Raw genomic sequence first — 18,580 nt, 5'->3', positions numbered from 1 at the left:
GTCCACCCCAAAATTCCTCAGAGCGACCCCAAAAACCCCGGCCGGGACCCCAAAATCTCAGAGATTCACCCCAAAATTTCTCGGACCCCAAAATCGCCGAGATTGGCCCCAAAACCTTTGGGGGTTGACCCCAAACCCTCCTGGAATTCCCAAATCCCTGAGATCGACCCCAAAACCTTCGGGATTGACCCCAGAACGCCCCTGGGGGACCCCAATGAGCACAGGGGGGTTCAGCAGGTGTGTGACAGGTGTGCACAGGTGTGTAATGGGTGTGCACAGGTGTGTGACGGGGTGCACAGGTGTGCACAGGTGTGTAATGGGTGTGCACAGGTGTGTGACGGGGTGCACAGGTGTGTAATGGGTATGTACAGGTGTGCACAGGTGTGTACCGGGGTGCACAGGTGTGTAACAGGTGTGCACAGGTGTGTGACAGGTGTGTACAGGTGCGTAATGGGTGTGCGCAGGTGTGTAATGGGTGTGTAAATGTGTGTACAGGTGTGTAATGGGTGTGTACAGGTGTGTAATGGGTGTGCACAGGGGTGTACAGGTGTGCACAGGTGTGTAATGGGCATGCACAGGTGTGTGACAGGTGTGTAATGGGTGTGTAACAGGTGTGTAATAGGTGTATACAGGTGTGTAATGGGTGTGTACAGGTGTGTACAGGTGTGTAATTGGTGTGTAAAGGTGTGCACAGGTGTGTAATTGGTGTGTAAAGGTGTGCACAGGTGTGTAATGGGTGTGTACAGGTGTGTAATGGGTGTGTAATGGGTGTGTACAGGTGTGTAATGGGTGTGTAAAGGTGTGCACAGGTGTGTGACAGGTGTGTAATGGGTGTGTACAGGTGTGTAATTGGTGTGCAATGGGTGCGCACAGGTGTGTCATGGGTGTGCGCAGGGGTGGTACAGGTGAGTAACGAGTGTGTAACAGGTGTGTAAAGGTGTGTGACAGGTGCGTACAGGGCTGTAATGGGTGTGCACAGGTGTGTAATGGGTGTGCACAGGGGTGTACAGGTGTGTAATGGGTGTGTAATGGGTGTGCACAGGTGTGTACAGGTGTGTACAGGTGTGTACAGGTGTGTAACGGGTGTACAGGGGTGTGTGCAGGTATGTTACAGGTGTGTAATGGCTGTGTAACAGGTGTGCAATGGGTGTGCACAGGTGTGTAATGGGTGTGTAATGGGTGTGCACAGGTGTGTACAGTTGTGTACAGGTGTGTAACAGGTGTGCACAGGTGTGTACAGGTGTGTAACAGGTGTACAGGGGTGTGTGCAGGTATGTTACAGGTGTGTAATAGGTGTGCACAGGTGTGTAATGGCTGTGTAACAGGTGTGCAATGGGTGTGCACAGGTGTGCAATGGGTGTGCACAGGTGTGTCCAGGGGTGTAGGGGCTGTGTAAGGTACCAGCTGTGTGCACAGGTGTGTAACGGGTGTGATACAGGTGTGCACAGGTGTGTAAGGGCTGTGGAACAGATTCCAGGTGTGTACAGGTGTGTCAGGTGTTCACAGGTGTGTAAGGGCTGTGTATCAGCTACCAGTGTGCATGGGTGTGTAAAGTTGTGTTCAGGTGTGTTCAGGTATGTTCAGGTGTGTTCAGGTGTGTAACGTGTGTAAGGGCTGTGTAACTGATACAGGTGTGCACAGGTGTGTAAGGGCTGTGGAACCCATACAGGTGTGCACAGGTGTGTAACGGGTGTGTAACAGGTGTGTAAGGGCTGTGGAACCCATACAGGTGTGCACAGGTGTGTAACGGGTGTGTAACAGGTGTGTAAGGGCTGTGGAACCCATACAGGTGTGCACAGGTGTGTAACAGGTGTGTAACGGGTGTGTAAGGGCTGTGGAACCCATACAGGTGTGCACAGGTGTGTAACGGGTGTGTAATGGGTGTGTAACCCATACAGGTGTGCACAGGTGTGTAACGGGTGTGTAATGGGTGTGTAACCCATACAGGTGTGCACAGGTGTGTAACGGGTGTGTAACCGATACCAGCTGTGTGACCCCTCCCCCAATCCCCTCCCCGGCTCCGTTCCCGCCCCGCCCCCTTTGCGGTCTGAGTCCCGCCCCCTTGGGTATACCCCTCCCCCCTTGGGGTCTGAGCCCTGCCCCTTTGATCCCGGCTCCGCCCCTTTGGGGTCACAGCCCCGCCCCTTTTGGGTCTGTCCCGCCCCTTTGGGTTCTGAGCCCCGCCCCTTTGATCCCGGTCCCGCCCCTTTGGGTCTCAGCCCCGCCCCTTTGTGCTCCGCCCCTCCCCCGCTCCTTCGCTCTTCTGGCCCCGCCCCTTCGCACCCTCCCCGTCCATGCCCCGCCCCGTAACGCTCCGTGCTGGCTCCTGATTGGCTGCGAGCGCGGGCGCGCCCATTGCCGGCAGCGTTGGGGGGGGGAGGGAGCGGCCACGCCTTTTCCTGCCCCCCCCGCCTCCCATTGGGCCGCGCGGGGCGGGGCGGCCGCGCTGATTGGTCGGGGCAGGGCGGGGCGGCGGCGCTGATTGGTGCGGGCGGGGTTTGGCCACGCCCTCCCGGAAGTGCCGCTCCGGCAGCAGCGCCCGGCCGGTGAGGGGGGACCGGGACCGGGACCGGGACCGAAACCGGAACCGGAAACGGAACCGGGACCGGGACCGGGGCAGAGCTCGGGGGGGCCGGGACCGCGTGCGGGAGGGGGCGGGGCCGGGGGTCGGTGGGAACCGGGGCCGGGACGGGCCGGGGGTCCCGGGGGGAGCCGGGCCCGGGGAGCGGGGGGGAACCGCGAGGGTTCCGGGGGGTTCCGGGGGGTTCCGGGGCTCGGGGACCCCCCCCGCGTGCCTCAGTTTCCCCCCTCGCCTTTCAGCCCCCAGCGGAGCAGAGCGGGACCCCCCCGGACCTCGGGGTGGGGGCAGCGAGAGACCCCCGGGGACACCGGGAGCCCAAAAGAAACCCCGGGAACACCGGGACCCCCCCAGAACCCCTCCGGATACACCGGGACCCCCCCGGGAACACCGGGAGCTCAAAAGAAACCCCGGGAACACCGGGACCCCCCCAAAACCCCTCCGGATACACCGGGACCCCCCCCCCCGGGGACACCGGGAGCCAAAAAGAAACCCCGGGGTCACCGGGACCCCCCCGGGAACACCGGGAGCCCAAAAGAAACCCCCGGGCACTCCGAGACCTCCCCGGGGACACCGGGACCCCCCCGGGCACCCTCCAAAACCAACTCAACGCCCCCCAGAAAGCCTCGAACCCCCCCAAAATCCCCCCTGAACCCCACGCCAGACCCCCCCAGACCCCCCCGGACCCCCTCGGCTCCACCTTAATCCCCCCCAGACTCTCCCAGACCCCCCCAAAATCCCCTCCAAGATCTCCCAAAACTCCCCCAGACTCCCCAAAACCCCCTCAGAGCCCCCTAAGAGCCCCCAAAATCCCCTCTAGACCCCCCCCAAAACCGCTCCAGATCCCCTCAGCTGCACCTAGATCCCCCCAAACCCCCAAAACTCCCCCCCGATTCCCCAAAACCCCCCATACCCCCCCAGCACCCCCCAAATCCCCTCCTAGACCCCCCCAATCCCTTCTAGACTCCCCCAAACTCTCCCAGACCCCCCCCAAACCTCCCCAAGACCCCCCCAAATCCCCCAAAATCCCCTCCTAGACCCGCCCCAATCCCTTCTAGAGCCCCCTAAACCCCCCAAAACCCCCTCAGCTCCACCGAGATCCCCCCAAACCCCCCAAACTCCGCACCAGACCCTCCCCAGACCCCCAAACTCCCCCCAGACCCTTCCAGCGGCCCCAAATCCCCTCCTGGACGCGCCCCCCCGTCCCCTGTAGCCCCCCGCAGCCCCGATGCCGCTGGGGCTGGGCCGCCGCAAGAAGCCGCCGCCGCTGGTGGAGAACGAGGAGGGCGCCGGGGGGCGCGGGGGGGCCCCGGGAGAGCCCGGGGGGGCCCCGGGGGGGGTCCCGGGGGCGGCGCCCCCTCCGCAGCCGCTGCGGCCCCGCCTGGTGTTCCACACGCAGCTGGCGCACGGCAGCGCCACCGGCCGCGTGGAGGGGTTCGGGAACGTGCGGGAGCTGTACGGGAAAATAGGAGAGGCCTTCGGGATCCCGCCCAGCGAGGTGAGACTGGGAGCACTGGGATGGACTGGGTTATACTGGGTTATACTGGGTTATACTGGGTTATACTGGGTTACACTGGGATGGGGTTCGGGAACGTGCGGGAGCTGTACGGGAAAATAGGAGAGGCCTTCGGGATCCCGCCCAGCGAGGTGAGACTGGCATGGACTGGGATGGACTGGGATATACTGGGTTATACTGGGTTATACTGGGAATGGGCTGGGTTATACTGGGAATGGGCTGGGTTATACTGGGATATACTGGGAATGGACTGGGTTATACTGGGTTATACTGGGAATGGAGTGGGTTAGACTGGGATATACTGGGAATGGGCTGGGTTATACTGGGATGGACTGGGATATACTGGGTTATACTGGGAATGGGCTGAGTTATACTGGGATGGACTGGGAATGGACTGGGTTATACTGGGAATGGACTGGGTTATACTGGGAACGGACTGGGTTATACTGGGTTAGACTGGGATAGGGCTGGGATAGACTGGGATGGCACACTGAACACGCCAGTGTCCCCAGTGTCCCCCCAGGTGCTGCTCTGCACACTCCGCACCCTCAGGTGGGCATGGAGAAATTCCTGGGGGGGGCAGATTGGGATGGGGGATTTGTCCCCAGTGTCCCCAGACAATGTCCTCAGTGTCCCCAGGTGCTCTCCTGTGTCCCCAGTGTCCCCAGACAATGTCCCAGTGTCCCCAGACAATGTCCCAGTGTCCCCAGGTGCTGTCCCCAGGTGCTGTCCTGTGTCCCCAATGTCCCCACCAGTCACCAGGTGCTGTCCTGTGTCCCCAATGTCCCCACCTGTCCCCAGGTGCTGTCCTGTGTCCCCAGTGTCCCCACCTGTCCCCAGGTGCTCTCCTGTGTCCCCAATGTCCCCACCTTCTCCCAGGTGCTGTTCTGCACGCTGAACACGCCCCAGGTGGACACGGAGAGGCTCCTGGGGGGGCAGATTGGGCTGCAGGGTTTGTCCCCAGTGTCCCCAGGTGCTGTCCCAGGTGCTCTCCTGTGTCCCCAATGTCCCCACCTGTCCCCAGGTGCTGTTCTGCACGCTGAACACGCCCCAGGTGGACATGGAGAAGCTGCTGGGGGGGCAGATCGGGCTCGAGGATTTCATCTTCGCGCACACGCGGGGCCGCCAGAAGGACGTGCAGGTGCTGAAATCTGAGGAGGCCCTGGGGCTGACCATCACCGACAACGGAGCTGGATACGCCTTCATCAAGGTGAGACACACCTGGGATAGGTGAGACACACCTGGGGACACACCTGGGATAAGTGAGACACACCTGGGACAGGTGAGATACACCTGGGACACACCTGGGCAGGTGAGACACACCTGGGGACACCCAGGGACACACCTGGGTGCATGTAGGAACACCTGGGGACACAGCTGGGGCTGACCATCACTGACAACGGAGCTGGATATGCCTTCATCAAGGTGAGACACACCTGGGACACACCTGGGATAGGTGAGACACACCTGGAGACACACCTGGGACAGGTGAGACACACCTGGGGACACACCTAGGATAGATGAGATACACCTGGGATAGGTGAGATACACCTGGGGACACACCTAGAGACAGGTGAGACAACCCTGGGACATGTGAGACACACCTGGCGACACACCTGGGATAGGTGAGACACACCTGGGACACACCTGGGATAGGTGAGACACACCTGGGGACACACCTGGGGACACACCTAGAGACAGGTGAGACACACCTGGGGACGGCTGGAGACACCTCCAGGGACACACCTGGGTGCATGTAGGAACACCTGGGGACACAGCTGGGGCTCACCATCAGCAACAATGGAGCAGGCTACACCTTCATCAAGGTGAGACACGCCTGGGATAGGTGAGACACACCTGGGGACACACCTAAGGACAGGTGAGACAGAAGACACACCTGGGCAGGTGAGACACACATGGGGACACACCTAGAGACAGTGAGACACACCTGGGGACACACCTAGAGACAGGTGAGACACACCTGGGGACACACCTAGGGACAGGTGAGACACACCTGGGGACACAGCTGGGACAGGTGAGACACACATGGGGACACACCTAGAGACAGTGAGACACACCTGGGGACACACCTAGGGACAGGTGAGACACACCTGGGCAGGTGAGACACACATGGGTGGGGGCAATGGGGCTCACCATCAGCCACAATGGAGCAGGCTGTGCCTTCGTCAAGGTGAGACACACCTGGGACAGGTGAGACACAGCTGAGGGACACCTGGGGACAGCTGGGGACACACCTGGGTGTGTGTGCTGGGGCTCACCATCACCAACAACAGAACGGGCCACACCTTTGGCAAGGTGAGACACACCTGGGGACACAGCTGGGACAGGTGGGACACACCTGGGGACACACCCGGGGACACACCTGGGACAGGTGAGAGGCACCTGGAGACAGCAGGGTGGGGACAGTGGGACAGTGCTGGGGCTCACCATCACCAACAACAGGTGACCCCAGGTGCCCCCAGGTGACTGAGATGACCTCAGGTGACCCCAGGTTACCCAGGTGTGACCCAGGTTACACAGGTGGCTCAGGTGTCCCCAGGTGTGACCCAGGTGTGTCTGTGTCCCCCAGCGGATCCGGGAGGGCTCGGTGATGGCGCGCACGCCCCAGGTGTGACCCAGGTTACCCGGGTTACACAGGTGGCTCAGGTTACACAGGTTATCCAGGTGTCCCCAGGTGGCTCAGGTGTGTCCCAGGTGTCCCCAGGTGTGAGCCAGGTGTGTTCCCTGTCCCCCAGCGGATCCGGGAGGGCTCGGTGATGGCGCGCACGCCCCAGGTGTGACCCAGGTGTCCCCAGGTGTGTCCCAGGTGTCCCCAGGTGTGTTCAGGTGTGTCTGTGTCCCCCAGCGGATCCGGGAGGGCTCGGTGATGGCGCGCACGCCCCAGGTGGGCGTCGGGGACGTGCTGGAGGCGCTGGACGGGCGCAGCCTGGTGGGGACGCGGCACTTTGAGGTGGCGCGGCTGCTGCAGGAGCTGCCCCGCGGGCACCACTTCAGGCTGAGGCTGACCGAGCCCAGGAGGGCATGGGGTGGGTACTGGGATGGACTGGGAGGGACTGGGATTGAACTGGGAATGAACTGGGAATGAATGGGATTGGACTGGGAATGAATGGGATTGGACTGGGAACACTGGGATTGAACTGGGGTCAATGGAGCTGGAGCTGCCCCGCGGGCACCGCTTCAGGCTGAGGCTGACCGAGCCCAGGAGGGCCTGGGGTGGGTACTGGGATGGACTGGGAGGGACTGGGAGGGACTGGGATTGAACTGGGATTGAACTGGGAACGAATGGGATTAACTGGGATGCACTGGGATTGAGTGGGATTGAACTGGGAAGGAATGGGATGGGACTGGGAGGGACTGGGATTGAACTGGGATGGAGCTGGAGCTGCCCCGTGGGCACCGCTTCAGACTGAGACTGAACAAGCCCAGGAGGGCATGGGGTGAGCAACTGGGAGCACTGGGAGGGACTGGGAATGAATGGGATTAACTGGGAGGGACTGGGATTGAGCTGGGATTGGACTGGGGTCAATGGAGCTGGAGCTGCCCCGTGGGCACCGCTCCAGACTGAGGCTCCCTGAGCCCAGGAGGGCCTGGGGTGGGTACTGGGAGCACTGGGATTGAACTGGGAGCACTGGGATTGAACTGGGCTGTACTGGGAAGGTCTGAAGGTGCCCTCGCAATGGGGACCCCCTGTGTGACCCCTGTGTGACCCCTGTGTGTCCCCTGTGTGTCCCCTGTGACCCCTCTGTGACCCCTGTGTCCTCCCCTGTGTCCCCTCTGTGACCCCTGTGTGACCCCTGTGTCCTCCCTTGTGTGACCCGTGTGTCCCCTCCCTGTCCCTCTGTGACCCGTGTGACCCCTGTGTGACCCCGTGTGTCCCCTCTGTGACCCCTGTGTGACCCCTCTGTGTCCCCTCCCTGTCCCCTCCCTGTCCCCTCTGTGTCCCCTGTGTGACCCCTGTGTGACCCCTCTGTGACCCCCCTGTGTCCCCTCTCTGTCCCTCTGTGACCCCTCTGTGACCCCTGTGTGACCCCTGTGTGACCCCCGTGTCCCCTCTCTGTCCCCAGACGGGGTCGGGCCCCGCTCCGGGGGGGTCTCGGCTCGGGGGGGGCCCCCCCAGGTGCTCTCGGGCCGGGGGACGCTGAGGCTGCGCTCGAGGGGCCCGGCCACGCTGCAGGAGCAGGTAGGGACCAAAAACACCCCAAAAACACCCCAAAAACACCCCAAAATCACCCCAAAAACACCCCCAAAATCACCCCAAAATCACCCCAAAACCACCCCAAAAACACCCAAAAAACACCCCAAAACCACCCCCAAAACACCCCAAAAACACCCCAAAATCACCCCAAAAACACCCCAAAAAACACCCCAAAACTGGTCACACTGCAGGAGCAGGTAGGGACCAAAACCACCCCAAAAACACCCCAAAAACACCCCAAAATCACCCCCAAAACCGGCCACGCTGACAGGAGCAGGTAGGGACCAAAATTGGCAAAAAATCACCCCAAAAACACCCCAAAATCACCCCAAAATCACCCCCAAAACACCCCAAAACCACCCCCAAAACCGGCCACACTGCAGGAGCCAGTATGGACCCAAAACAGCACAAAATCACCCCAAAACCACCCCAAAACATCCCCTAGAGACCCCAAAAGTGGCCACGCTGCAGGAGCAGGTACCGCCCCAAAACCACCCCAAAATATCCATGGGAACCCCAAAATATCCTCTGGGGACCCCAAAACTGCCAGGGGTCCCTCAAAATCCCTTTGGGATCCTCGGGGACCCCCCAAAATCCCCTTGGGACCCTCGGGGATCCCCCAAACTGCCCCAAACTGCCCCAAACTGCCCCAAACTCCCGCAGCCGTCGGCGTTCGAGGAGCGCGCGGTGGCCAAGGTGGACGATCTGCTGGAGAGCTACATGGGCATCCGGGACAGCGAGCTGGGTGAGCCCCCCAAAATCCCGGGGACCCCAAAATCCTGAGGGACCCCAAAATCCCGGGAAACCCCCTAAAAAACACCCCCAGGATTACCCCAAAACTGCCCCCATCACCCCAAATCCCCCCGGGCTCTGCTGAAGAGCTCCAGGGGGATCCAGGACAGCGAGCTGGGTGAGCCCCCCAAAATCCCGGGGACCCCAAAATCCGGGACCCCAAAATCCGGGACCCCAAAATCCGGGACCCCAAAATCCCAGGGGAACCCCCAAAAAACCCCCCGGGATCACCCCAAACTGCCCCCATTGCCCCAAACCCCCCAGGCCCTGCGAGCTGGGGGAGCCCCAAAATCCAGGACCCCAAAATCCTGGGGACCCCCCCAAAACCCCCTGGGACCCCTGGACTGTCCCCCCATGTCCCCATCTCTGTCCCCAATGTCCCCTGATGTCCCCCAATGTCCCCAATGTCCCCAGTGTCCCTGACAGTGTCCCCAATGTCCCCAATGTCCCCATGTCCCCAATGTGTCCCCAATGTCCCCAATGTCCCAAATGTCCCCCATGTCCCCAATGTGTCCCCAATGTGTCCCCAATGTGTCCCCAATGTCCCCACAGCCGCCACCATGGTGGAGCTGGGCCGCGACGCCCGTGACCCCAATGTGACCCCAATGTGACCCCAATGTCCCCAATGTGTCCCCAATGTGTCCCCAATGTCCCCAATGTCCCCACAGCCGCCACCATGGTGGAGCTGGGCCGTGACGCCCGTGACCCCAGTGTGTCCCCAATGTCCCTGACAGTGTCCCCAATGTGTCCCCAATGTCCCCAATGTGTCCCCAATGTCCCCACAGCGGCCACCATGGTGGAGCTGGGCCGTGACCCCGATGTGTCCCCAATGTGTCCCCAATGTCCCCAATGTGTCCCCAATGTCCCCACAGCGGCCACCATGGTGGAGCTGGGCCGTGATGCCTGTGACCCCAGTGTGTCCCCAATGTCCCCAATGTGTCCCCAATGTCCCTGACAGTGTCCCCAATGTCCCCACAGCGGCCACCATGGTGGAGCTGGGCCGTGACGCCTGTGACCCCAGTGTGTCCCCAATGTCCCCAATGTGTCCCCAATGTCCCCAATGTGTCCCCAATGTCCCCACAGCGGCCACCATGGTGGAGCTGGGCCGTGACGCCCGTGACCCCGACGCTCTGGCCGAGGCTCTGGACGCTCAGCTCGGCGACTTCGCCTTCCCGGACGAGTTCGTGTTCGACGTCTGGGGCGCCATCGGCGACGCCAAGGCCGGGCGGTGCTGAGAGCCCCGAAACTGGGACCCCAAAAACACCTGGGGGGGACCCCAAAACCGCCGGGAGCCCAAAACCCCGAGACACCCCCAAACGGGGACCCCAAAACCCTGGGACACCCCCAAATGGGGACCCCAAAACCCTGGGACACCCCCACATGGGGACCCCAAAACCCGGGACCCCAAAAACCCCGAGACACCCCTACATGGGGACCCCAAAACCCTGGGACACCCCCAAATGGGGACCCTAAAACCCGGGACCCCAAAAACCCCGAGACACCCCTACATGGGGACCCCAAAACCCTGAGACGCCCCTAAATGGGGACCCCAAAACCCAGGACACCCAAAACCACTGGGACCCTAAAAACTACTGGGACCCTAAAACCCCAGGACACCCCAAAAACCACTGTGAACCCAAAAACCACTGGGACCCCAAAACCCGGGACACCCAAAAATCCTGGGACACCCCCAAATGGGGACCCCAAAACCCCGAGACGCTCCCAAATGGGAACCCCAAAACCCCGGGATCCCCAAAAACCGGGACCACAAAACCACTGGGACCCCAAAACCCTGGGACACCCCCAAATCAGGACCCCAAAAGCACTGGGACCCCAAAAACTGCAGGACACTACAAAACTCCCTGGGACACCCCAAAAACCCCAGGACACCCCCCTGAATGGGGACCCCAAAACCAACTGGACATCCCTGAATGGGGACCCCAAAATCCTGGGACCCCCAAAAACTGCTGGGACCCCAAAAATCCTGGGACCCTCCCGAATGGGGACCCCAAAACTCTGGGACACCCCAAAAACTCGGGGACCCCAAAATCCCAGGACCCTCAAAACCCCGGGAAACCCCAAAAACCGCTGGGACCCTAAAAACCCCTGGGTGCCCCCCGAATGGGGACCCCAAAACCCCTCAGGATTGGGGACCCCAAAACCCTGGGACACCCCCAAAACTCCCAGGGGCTCCCCTGAATCAGGACACCCCAAAACTCCCTGGGACACTACAAAATCCTGGGACACCCCAAAAACTGCTGGGACCCCAAAAATCCCGGGACTGTCTTGAACAGGGACCCCGAAACCCCCCAGGATTGGGGACCCCAAACCTCTGGGACACCCCAAAAACCACTGGGACCCCTCTTGATGGGGACCCCAAAATCCCAGCACCCTCAAAACCCCGGGAAACCTCAAAACCCCTGGGTTCCCCCCAAATGGGGACCCCAAAACCCCCCCAGGGCCTGTGGGATTGGGGACCCCCCGAAACCTCCCGGGACCCCCCCAAGGGATTGGGGCCCCCCATAATTAGGGGGGAACCCCCCAAAAGCTGGAACCCCCCCCCCCCAAAATCTGCTGGACCCCCAAAGTGCCCTGAGCCCCCCCCCTGGGAGCCCCCCCAAAATTCCCTGGGGACCCCCCAGGCCTGGGGACCCCCAAATCCTTTGTGTGTCCCCCCCAGTGCCACCTGAGCCAGTCACCGTCACTGTCACACACCTGTCACACACCTGTCACACACCTGTCACACACCTGTCACACCTGTCACTGTCACACACTGTCACACACTGTCACACACCTGTCACTGTCACACCTGTCACTGTCACACACCTGTCACACCTGTCACTGTCACACACCTGTCACACCTGTCACTGTCACACACCTGTCACTGTCACACACCTGTCACACACCTGTCACTGTCACACACCTGTCACTGTCACACCTGTCACTGTCACACACTGTCACTGTCACACACTGTCACACCTGTCACTGTCACACACCTGTCACACACCTGTCACTGTCACACCTGTCACTGTCACACACTGTCACACACTGTCACTGTCACACACCTGTCACACACCTGTCACTGTCACACACCTGTCACTCACTGTCACACACTGTCACTGTCACACACCTGTCACACACTGTCACTGTCACACACCTGTCACTGTCACACACCTGTCACTCACTGTCACACACTGTCACACACCTGTCACTGTCACACACCTGTCACTGTCACACACCTGTCACACACTGTCACACACTGTCACACACTGACACTGTCACACACCTGTCACACACTGTCACTGTCACACACTGCCACTGTCACACACCTGTCACACACCTGTCACTGTCACACACCTGTCACTGTCACTCACCTGTCACACACTGTCACCTGTCACACACCTGTCACTGTCACACACACTGTCACTGTCACACACTGTCACTGTCACACACTGTCACACAGTGGCACCTGTCGCACACTGTCACTGTCACACACCGTCACTGTCACACACTGTCACCTGTCACACACCTGTCACACACCTGTCACTGTCACACACACTGTCACTGTCACATACCTGTCACCTGTCACACACTGTCAGTCACCCCCACCTGGTGTCACCTGGCGCTGTCACACCCCCAGCCCCCCCCTCCCCCCCCCCCCCCCGGTGTCACCTGCTGGCCCCTCCCCCCCCCGGGATATTTTTTGTATTTTCATGGAAAAGATTTGGAGATAAAAAAACAGAGAAACGGGAACGGCTGTGGGGGAGGGGAGGGACACACCTGGGGACAGCTGGGGACAGCTGGGGACACACCCATTACACACCCATTACACACCTGGGGACAGCTGGGACACACCTGGGGACACACCTGGGGACACCTGGGATATACCTGGGGACAGCTGGGACAGACCTGGGACATCTTGGACACACCTGGATACACCTGGGACACACCTGGGGGCACTTGGGGCACACCTGAGACACACCTTGCACACCTGGGACATCTCAGACACACCTGGGCACACCCATTGCACACCTGGGTACACCTGGGGGCACCTGAGACACACCTGGGACATCTTGGGGTACACTTGGGACACACCTGGACACACCTGGGGACACACCTGGGATACACATAGGACACACCTGGACACACCTGGGTACACCTGGGGGCACTTGGGGCACACCTGGGACACACTTGGGCACACCCATTACACACCTAGGGGCACTTGGGGCACACCTGGGCACACCTGGAATATCTTGGACACACTTGGGGCACGCCTGGGACATCTCAGACACACCTGGGCACACCTGGGACATCTTGGACACACATGGGCACACCCATGGCACACCTGGGCACACCCATTACACACCTGGGCACACCTGGGCACACCTGGGCACACCTGTTCTCTCTTGCGCCGAGGTGGAGGCAGGGGCAGGTGAGGGCAGCAGCGTAGAAATGCCCCAGAGACCCCCCCAAAACTGCCCCAGGTGCGGGGTTTGGGGGTGGGAAATGCGGGTGCAGGGTTTGGGATGAGAAATGAGGGGGGCAGGCCTTGGGGTGGGAAATGTGGGGTGCAGAAATTTGGGGCGTGGGGTTTGAGGTGTGGGGTTTAGGGTGCAAAATTTGGGGTGTGAAATGTGGGGAGCGGGGTTTGGAGGTGCAGAGTTTGGGGTGCAAAATTTGGGGTGTGGGGTTTGGGGGTGGGAAATGTGGAGTGCAGATTTTGGGGTGTGGGGTTTGGAGGGGCAGAATTTGGGGTGCTGAGTCTGGGGTGCAGAATTTGGGGTCCAGAGTTTGGGGTGTGAAAGGTGGGGTGCAGGGTTTGGGGTGCAGAAATTTGGGGTGTGGGGTTTGGGGTGTGGGGTTTAGGGCGCAAAATTTGGGGTGAGAAATGTGGGGTGCAGAGTTTGGGGTGTGAAATGTGGGGTTCAGGGTTTGGAGGTGCAGAAATGTGGGGTTCAGGGTTTGGAGGGGCGGAGTTTGGGGGGTGGGATTTGGGGTGCAAAATTTGGGGTGTGAAATGTGGGGTGCAGAATTTGAGGTGCAGGGTTTGGGGGTGCAGAATTTGGGGTGCGGAGTTTGGAGTGCAGGGTTTGGGGTGCGGAATTTGGGGTGGGAAATGTGGAGTGCAGATTTTGGGGTGTGGGGATTGGGGTCCCTTGACCCTGTGGTGTCCTGCTGACCCTCATGGTGTCCCCATGTCCCCTGTGATGTCCCCACGTCCCCTTGGTGTCCCCATGTCCCCTGCCATGTCCCCCCCTTCAAGGACACACCAAAGCCAATTGCTCAGAAATGACTTTTTTAACCAAAAAAACCCAAAACAAACAAAGGCGGGGAGGGGACAAAAAGTGACCGGACAAGAGCGGTGACACCCCAGAACCGGGTGCCACCAGCAGGGTGGTGACACCCAGGGTTGGTGACACCCAGGGTTGGTGGCACCCCAGGGTTGGTGACACCCAGGGTAGGTGACACCCAGGGTGGTGGCACCCCAGGGTTGGTGACACCCCAGGGTTGGTGACACCCCAGGGTTGGTGACACCCAGGGTGGTGACACCCCAGGGTTGGTGACACCCAGGGTTGGTGGCACCCCAGGGTTGGTGGCACCCCAGGGTGGTGGCACCTCGGGGACTCAGGTGGGACAGCCAAAGAACGCCATGTTCTCGGAGAACTCGACGAAGTCCTGGCAGCGGCGCTGGAGCAGCGCGTCCTGGCACGCGGCCTCCGAGGGCCACTGCTCCAGCCAGGTGTCCTTCCCAATCAGGTACCTGTACCTGGGGACACCAGGGACAGCCATGGGGACACGGGGACAGCCATGGGGACATGGGGACAGTAGAGACAATGGGGACACAGGGGACAATGGGGACAATGGGGGCAATGGGGCAATGGGGACATTGGGAATTCAGTGTACAATGGGGGCAATGGGGATATGGGGGCAATGGGGACAGTGGGGATAAAGGGAATATAGGGGACAATGGGGACAGTGGGGATATAGGGGACAGCGGGGACAATGGGGACAATGGGGACATTGGGAATTTAGGGAACAATGGGAACAATGGGGATATAGGGGCAATAGGGACAATGGGGACAGTGGGGACACAGGGGACACAGGGGACAATGGCGATAGAGGGACAATGGGGACAATGAGGACAATGGGGATATGGGGGTCAATGGGGTCAGTGGGGACAATGGGGACAATGGGGATATAGAGGACAATGGGGACACCAGGGACACAGGGAACAATGGGGACAGTGGGGACAATGGGGACAATGGGGACAATGGGGACATTGAGAATTCAGAGGACAATGGGGACCATGGGGATATAGAGGACAATGGGGTCAGTGGGGACAATGGGGTCAGTGGGGACAATGGGGACAGTGGGGACCCAGGGGACAATGGGGACAGTGGGGACCCAGGGGACAATGGGGACACCGGGGACACAGGGGACAATGGGGTCAGTGGGGACAATGGGGACAGTGGGGACCCAGGGGACATTGGGGACATTGTGCCCGTGTCCTACTGTCTGCCGCTGGCCCAGAGGTCGCTGGCCTGTCCCCAGACCAGGTAGTCCTGTCCCCTCTGCAGCCTCAGGCTGTCCCTGCACTGCTGGTGGCTCACGAAGGTCCTGTTGCTGCCGGCCGGGTTCTCGTCTGTGCCTGTCACCATGGTGTCACCGTGTCACCATGATGGCACCGTGATGGCACTGTGATGTCACCGTGATGGCACCGTGATGGCACCGTGTCACCTCCACCCACCAAACAGGGCAGCCGTGGTGGCAGCACCCCCACAGTGGCACCAGCTGTGGTGGCACCGGGTGCCTCCAGCTTTGCCAGCAGCCTTGGTGTCCCCAATGTACTGGGGTGACACCAATCCCACATGGGTGACAATGACCCCAATTGGGTGACACTGACCCCAGCTGGGTGACACCGACCCCACCTGGGTGACACCAGCCCCACCCAGGTGTCCCTGTACTCCCTTGGGTGACACCGACCAGAGCTGGGTGACACCAACCCCACCCAGATGACATCAACCCACCTGCGTGTCCCCAAACTCTCTTGGCTGACATCGACCCCACTTGGGTGACACCGACCCCAGTTGGGTGACACTGACCCACCTGGCTGTCCCCAACCAGCGCACTTGAGTGTCCCCATCTCCAGGTGACCCCCACCATGTCCTCCCTCATGGTGACCTTGTCCCCAGCCCATGGTGGCCTTGTCCCCAGCCCATGGTGGCCTTGTCCCCCCCCGTGGTGGCCTTGTCCCCCCCATGGTGGCCTTGTCCCCCCCATGGTGGCCGTACCCATCTTGATGACCGACAGCACCTCCATGATGTAATTGTCGTAGGCCGGGGTCTCCTCCTGTGCCAGCAGCCTCACCTTGTACACTGCCAGGGGACACATTGGGGACAATGGGGACAGTCACCCCCGCCAGGGTGGCCCTTCCGTGTCCCCTGTCCCCACCGTCTCCCTCCCTGCTCCTGCAATGTCCCCGATGTCCCTAACGCCACCCGCCATGATCCCTTATCACCCCATGTCCCCAGTGTCCCCAATGACCACTCCCAATGTCCCCAATGTCCCAATCCCCCAATGTCCCCATTGTCCCCCAATGTCCCCAATGTCCCTGATGTCCCCAGTGTCCCCCAATGTCCCTGATGTCCTCAGTGTCCCCCATGTCCCTGTTGCCCCCAATGCTTGCAATGTCCCCATTGTCCCCTATGTCCCCAATGTCCCTGATGTCCACCCCCAATGTCCCTGATGTCCCCATTGTCCCCTATGTCCCCAATGTCCACTCCCAATGTCCCTGATGTCCCCAATGTCCCCCAATGTCCCCAATATCCTTGATGTCTCCAACATCCCCAATGTCCCCATTGTCCTCCAGTATCCCCATTGTCCCCAACATCCCTGATGTCCCCATTGCCCCCATTGCCTCCATTGTCCCCAGTGTCCCCACTGTCCCCATGTCCCACCGAAGTCCACCCCGGGCTCGCAGGCCTTCTCGATGCGTTGGTTGACCGTGATGTCCCTGGGCTCCTCCTGGCGCTTGAAGCAGCTCTCTGTGGGGACACCGTGGGGACATCGTGGGGACATCACGGGGACACAGCCATGACAAGGTCAGCTGTGGCAGGGACGTGTCCCCATCACAGTTATGACATGTGACATCTCATCAATGATGTGTCCCCACCAGGGTCATGACGTGTCCCACCACAGCAGGGACGTGTCCCCATCATGGCCGTGAAGTGTCCCACCACATCGTGTCCCACCATGACCATATGTCCCCACCATGGTGACATGTGACATCTCATCATTGATGTGTCCTACTATGACCATGTCCCACAATGACATGTCCCCAGCATGGCCATGAAGTGTCCCATCACATCAACGTGTCCCACCATGGCCAGGACATGTGACATCTCATCACTGATGTGCCTCACCATGGCCATGAAGTGTTCCATCACATTGTGTCCCATCATGGCCACAATATGTCCCCATCATGGTGACATGTGACATCGCATCATTGATGTGTCCCACCATGGCCATGATGTCTCCCATCACATCAACGTGTCCCATCTTGGCCAGGACATGTCCCCATCACAGTGACACGTGACATCGCATCATTGATGTGTCCCACTATGACCATGACATGTCCCACCATGGCCATGAAGTGTCCCATCACATCAACGTGTCCCACCATGGCCAGGACATGTCTCCACCATAGCCATGACACGTCCCCATCATGGTGGCATGTGACATCTCATCACTGATGTGTCCCACCATGGCCATGACGTGTCCCATCACAGCCATGACGTGTCCCATCACATTGTGTCCCACCATGACCATGACACATCCCCACCATGACCATGACGTGTCCCATCACATCGACGTGTCCCATCTTGGCCAGGACATGTCCCCATCACAGTCACATGTGACATCTCATCATTGATGTGTCCCACCATGGCCATGACACATCCCCATCACACCAATGTGTCCCACCATGGCCGTGACACGTCCCCATCATGACCATGACGTGTCCCATCACATCGTGTCCCACCATGGCCATGACACGTCCCCATCACATCAATGTGTCCCACCATGGCCGTGGCACGTCCCCACCATGACCATGACGTGTCCCACCCTGTCCCCGTGTCCCACCATGACCGTGACGCGTCCCCACCATGGCCATGACGTGTCCCACCCTGTCCCCGTGTCCCCGTGTCACCTTCGGCGCAGCGACAAACGTCCCCCTGGCAGATCTTGTTCAGTTTCCCTCCCTCCTTGTCCGGGTGGTAGAACCGGGTGCAGCGATCGTCTGCGGGGACACGGGGACATCAGGGGACAGCGGGGGACAGCGGGGACAGCAGGGACAGCTGGGGACAGTGAGGACAACAGGGGACAGCTGGGGATAGCTGGGACAGCGGGGACAGCAGGAGACATGGGAACAGCGGGGGACATCAGGCAGGGGGACACAAGGAGATGGGGACACAGGTGA

The 18,580-nt window shown here is 60.5% G+C and overlaps 3 protein-coding genes across 5 annotated transcripts in view; 2 read left to right on the top strand and 1 right to left on the bottom strand.

The window, feature by feature from the left end:
* Positions 1-3,574: 3,574 nt before the first annotated feature.
* LOC129133829 (PDZ domain-containing protein GIPC1) lies at positions 3,575-10,995 on the top strand. Of its 3 annotated transcripts, none has more exons than XM_077192385.1 (6): positions 3,575-4,076; positions 5,119-5,304; positions 6,961-7,141; positions 8,180-8,295; positions 8,974-9,055; positions 9,655-9,743. In XM_077192385.1, exons 1-6 carry the CDS (start codon positions 3,807-3,809, stop codon positions 9,711-9,713), a joined length of 894 nt encoding a protein of 297 aa, XP_077048500.1. In that variant the 5' UTR covers positions 3,575-3,806; the 3' UTR covers positions 9,714-9,743. The 3 variants fall into 3 exon arrangements, with proteins under 3 accessions (XP_077048500.1, XP_077048499.1, XP_077048501.1); XM_077192384.1 differs by lacking the exon at positions 9,655-9,743 and adding an exon at positions 10,186-10,995 and having other exon boundaries at positions 3,588-4,076; XM_077192386.1 differs by lacking the exons at positions 3,575-4,076; positions 9,655-9,743 and adding exons at positions 4,128-4,225; positions 10,186-10,995.
* Positions 10,996-11,537: 542 nt separating this feature from the next.
* Positions 11,538-13,609, top strand: LOC143696268 (uncharacterized). Its single transcript, XM_077192215.1, has 7 exons — positions 11,538-11,562; positions 11,633-11,839; positions 11,981-12,040; positions 12,231-12,259; positions 12,389-12,483; positions 12,617-12,642; positions 12,678-13,609. The coding sequence occupies exons 1-7, from the start codon at positions 11,538-11,540 to the stop codon at positions 13,232-13,234; spliced, it is 999 nt and encodes a 332-aa protein (XP_077048330.1). The 3' UTR covers positions 13,235-13,609.
* Positions 13,610-14,378: 769 nt separating this feature from the next.
* Positions 14,379-18,580, bottom strand: part of LOC129133823 (venom factor-like) — a 33,772-nt gene continuing 29,570 nt past the window's right edge. The window contains exons 36-40 of the mRNA XM_077192342.1: positions 18,311-18,400; positions 17,061-17,147; positions 16,395-16,478; positions 15,616-15,751; positions 14,379-14,869 (exon numbers count right to left, since the gene is read on the bottom strand). Of these exons, the coding sequence (XP_077048457.1) occupies positions 14,728-14,869; positions 15,616-15,751; positions 16,395-16,478; positions 17,061-17,147; positions 18,311-18,400 (539 nt within the window). The 3' untranslated portion in view covers positions 14,379-14,727. The remainder of the gene's footprint in view (positions 14,870-15,615; positions 15,752-16,394; positions 16,479-17,060; positions 17,148-18,310; positions 18,401-18,580) is intronic.

The sequence above is a fragment of the Agelaius phoeniceus genome, chromosome 32 (genome assembly GCF_051311805.1).
Source record: "Agelaius phoeniceus isolate bAgePho1 chromosome 32, bAgePho1.hap1, whole genome shotgun sequence".
NCBI lineage: Eukaryota > Metazoa > Chordata > Aves > Passeriformes > Icteridae > Agelaius > Agelaius phoeniceus.
Note: the sequence above shows the minus strand (reverse complement) of the source record. Positions and strands in the feature narration are given on the sequence as shown.

Excerpts from the sequence above, each read along its gene's own strand:
- LOC143696268 (XM_077192215.1), top strand. The coding sequence starts at position 11,538 with ATGGGGACCCCAAAACCCCCCCAGG. Across the intron at positions 11,563-11,632 it reads GACCCCAAAACCCCCCCAGG|GGGGGAACCCCCCAAAAGCT; the intron begins GCCTGTGGGATT and ends CCCCATAATTAG. Across the intron at positions 12,484-12,616 it reads CACTGTCACTCACCTGTCAC|TCACCTGTCACACACCTGTC; the intron begins ACACTGTCACCT and ends TGTCACACACTG.
- LOC129133829 (XM_077192384.1), top strand. The coding sequence starts at position 3,807 with ATGCCGCTGGGGCTGGGCCGCCGCAAGAAGCCGCCGCCGCTGGTGGAG. Across the intron at positions 5,305-6,960 it reads CTGGATACGCCTTCATCAAG|CGGATCCGGGAGGGCTCGGT; the intron begins GTGAGACACACC and ends TGTGTCCCCCAG. Across the intron at positions 8,296-8,973 it reads CGGCCACGCTGCAGGAGCAG|CCGTCGGCGTTCGAGGAGCG; the intron begins GTAGGGACCAAA and ends AAACTCCCGCAG.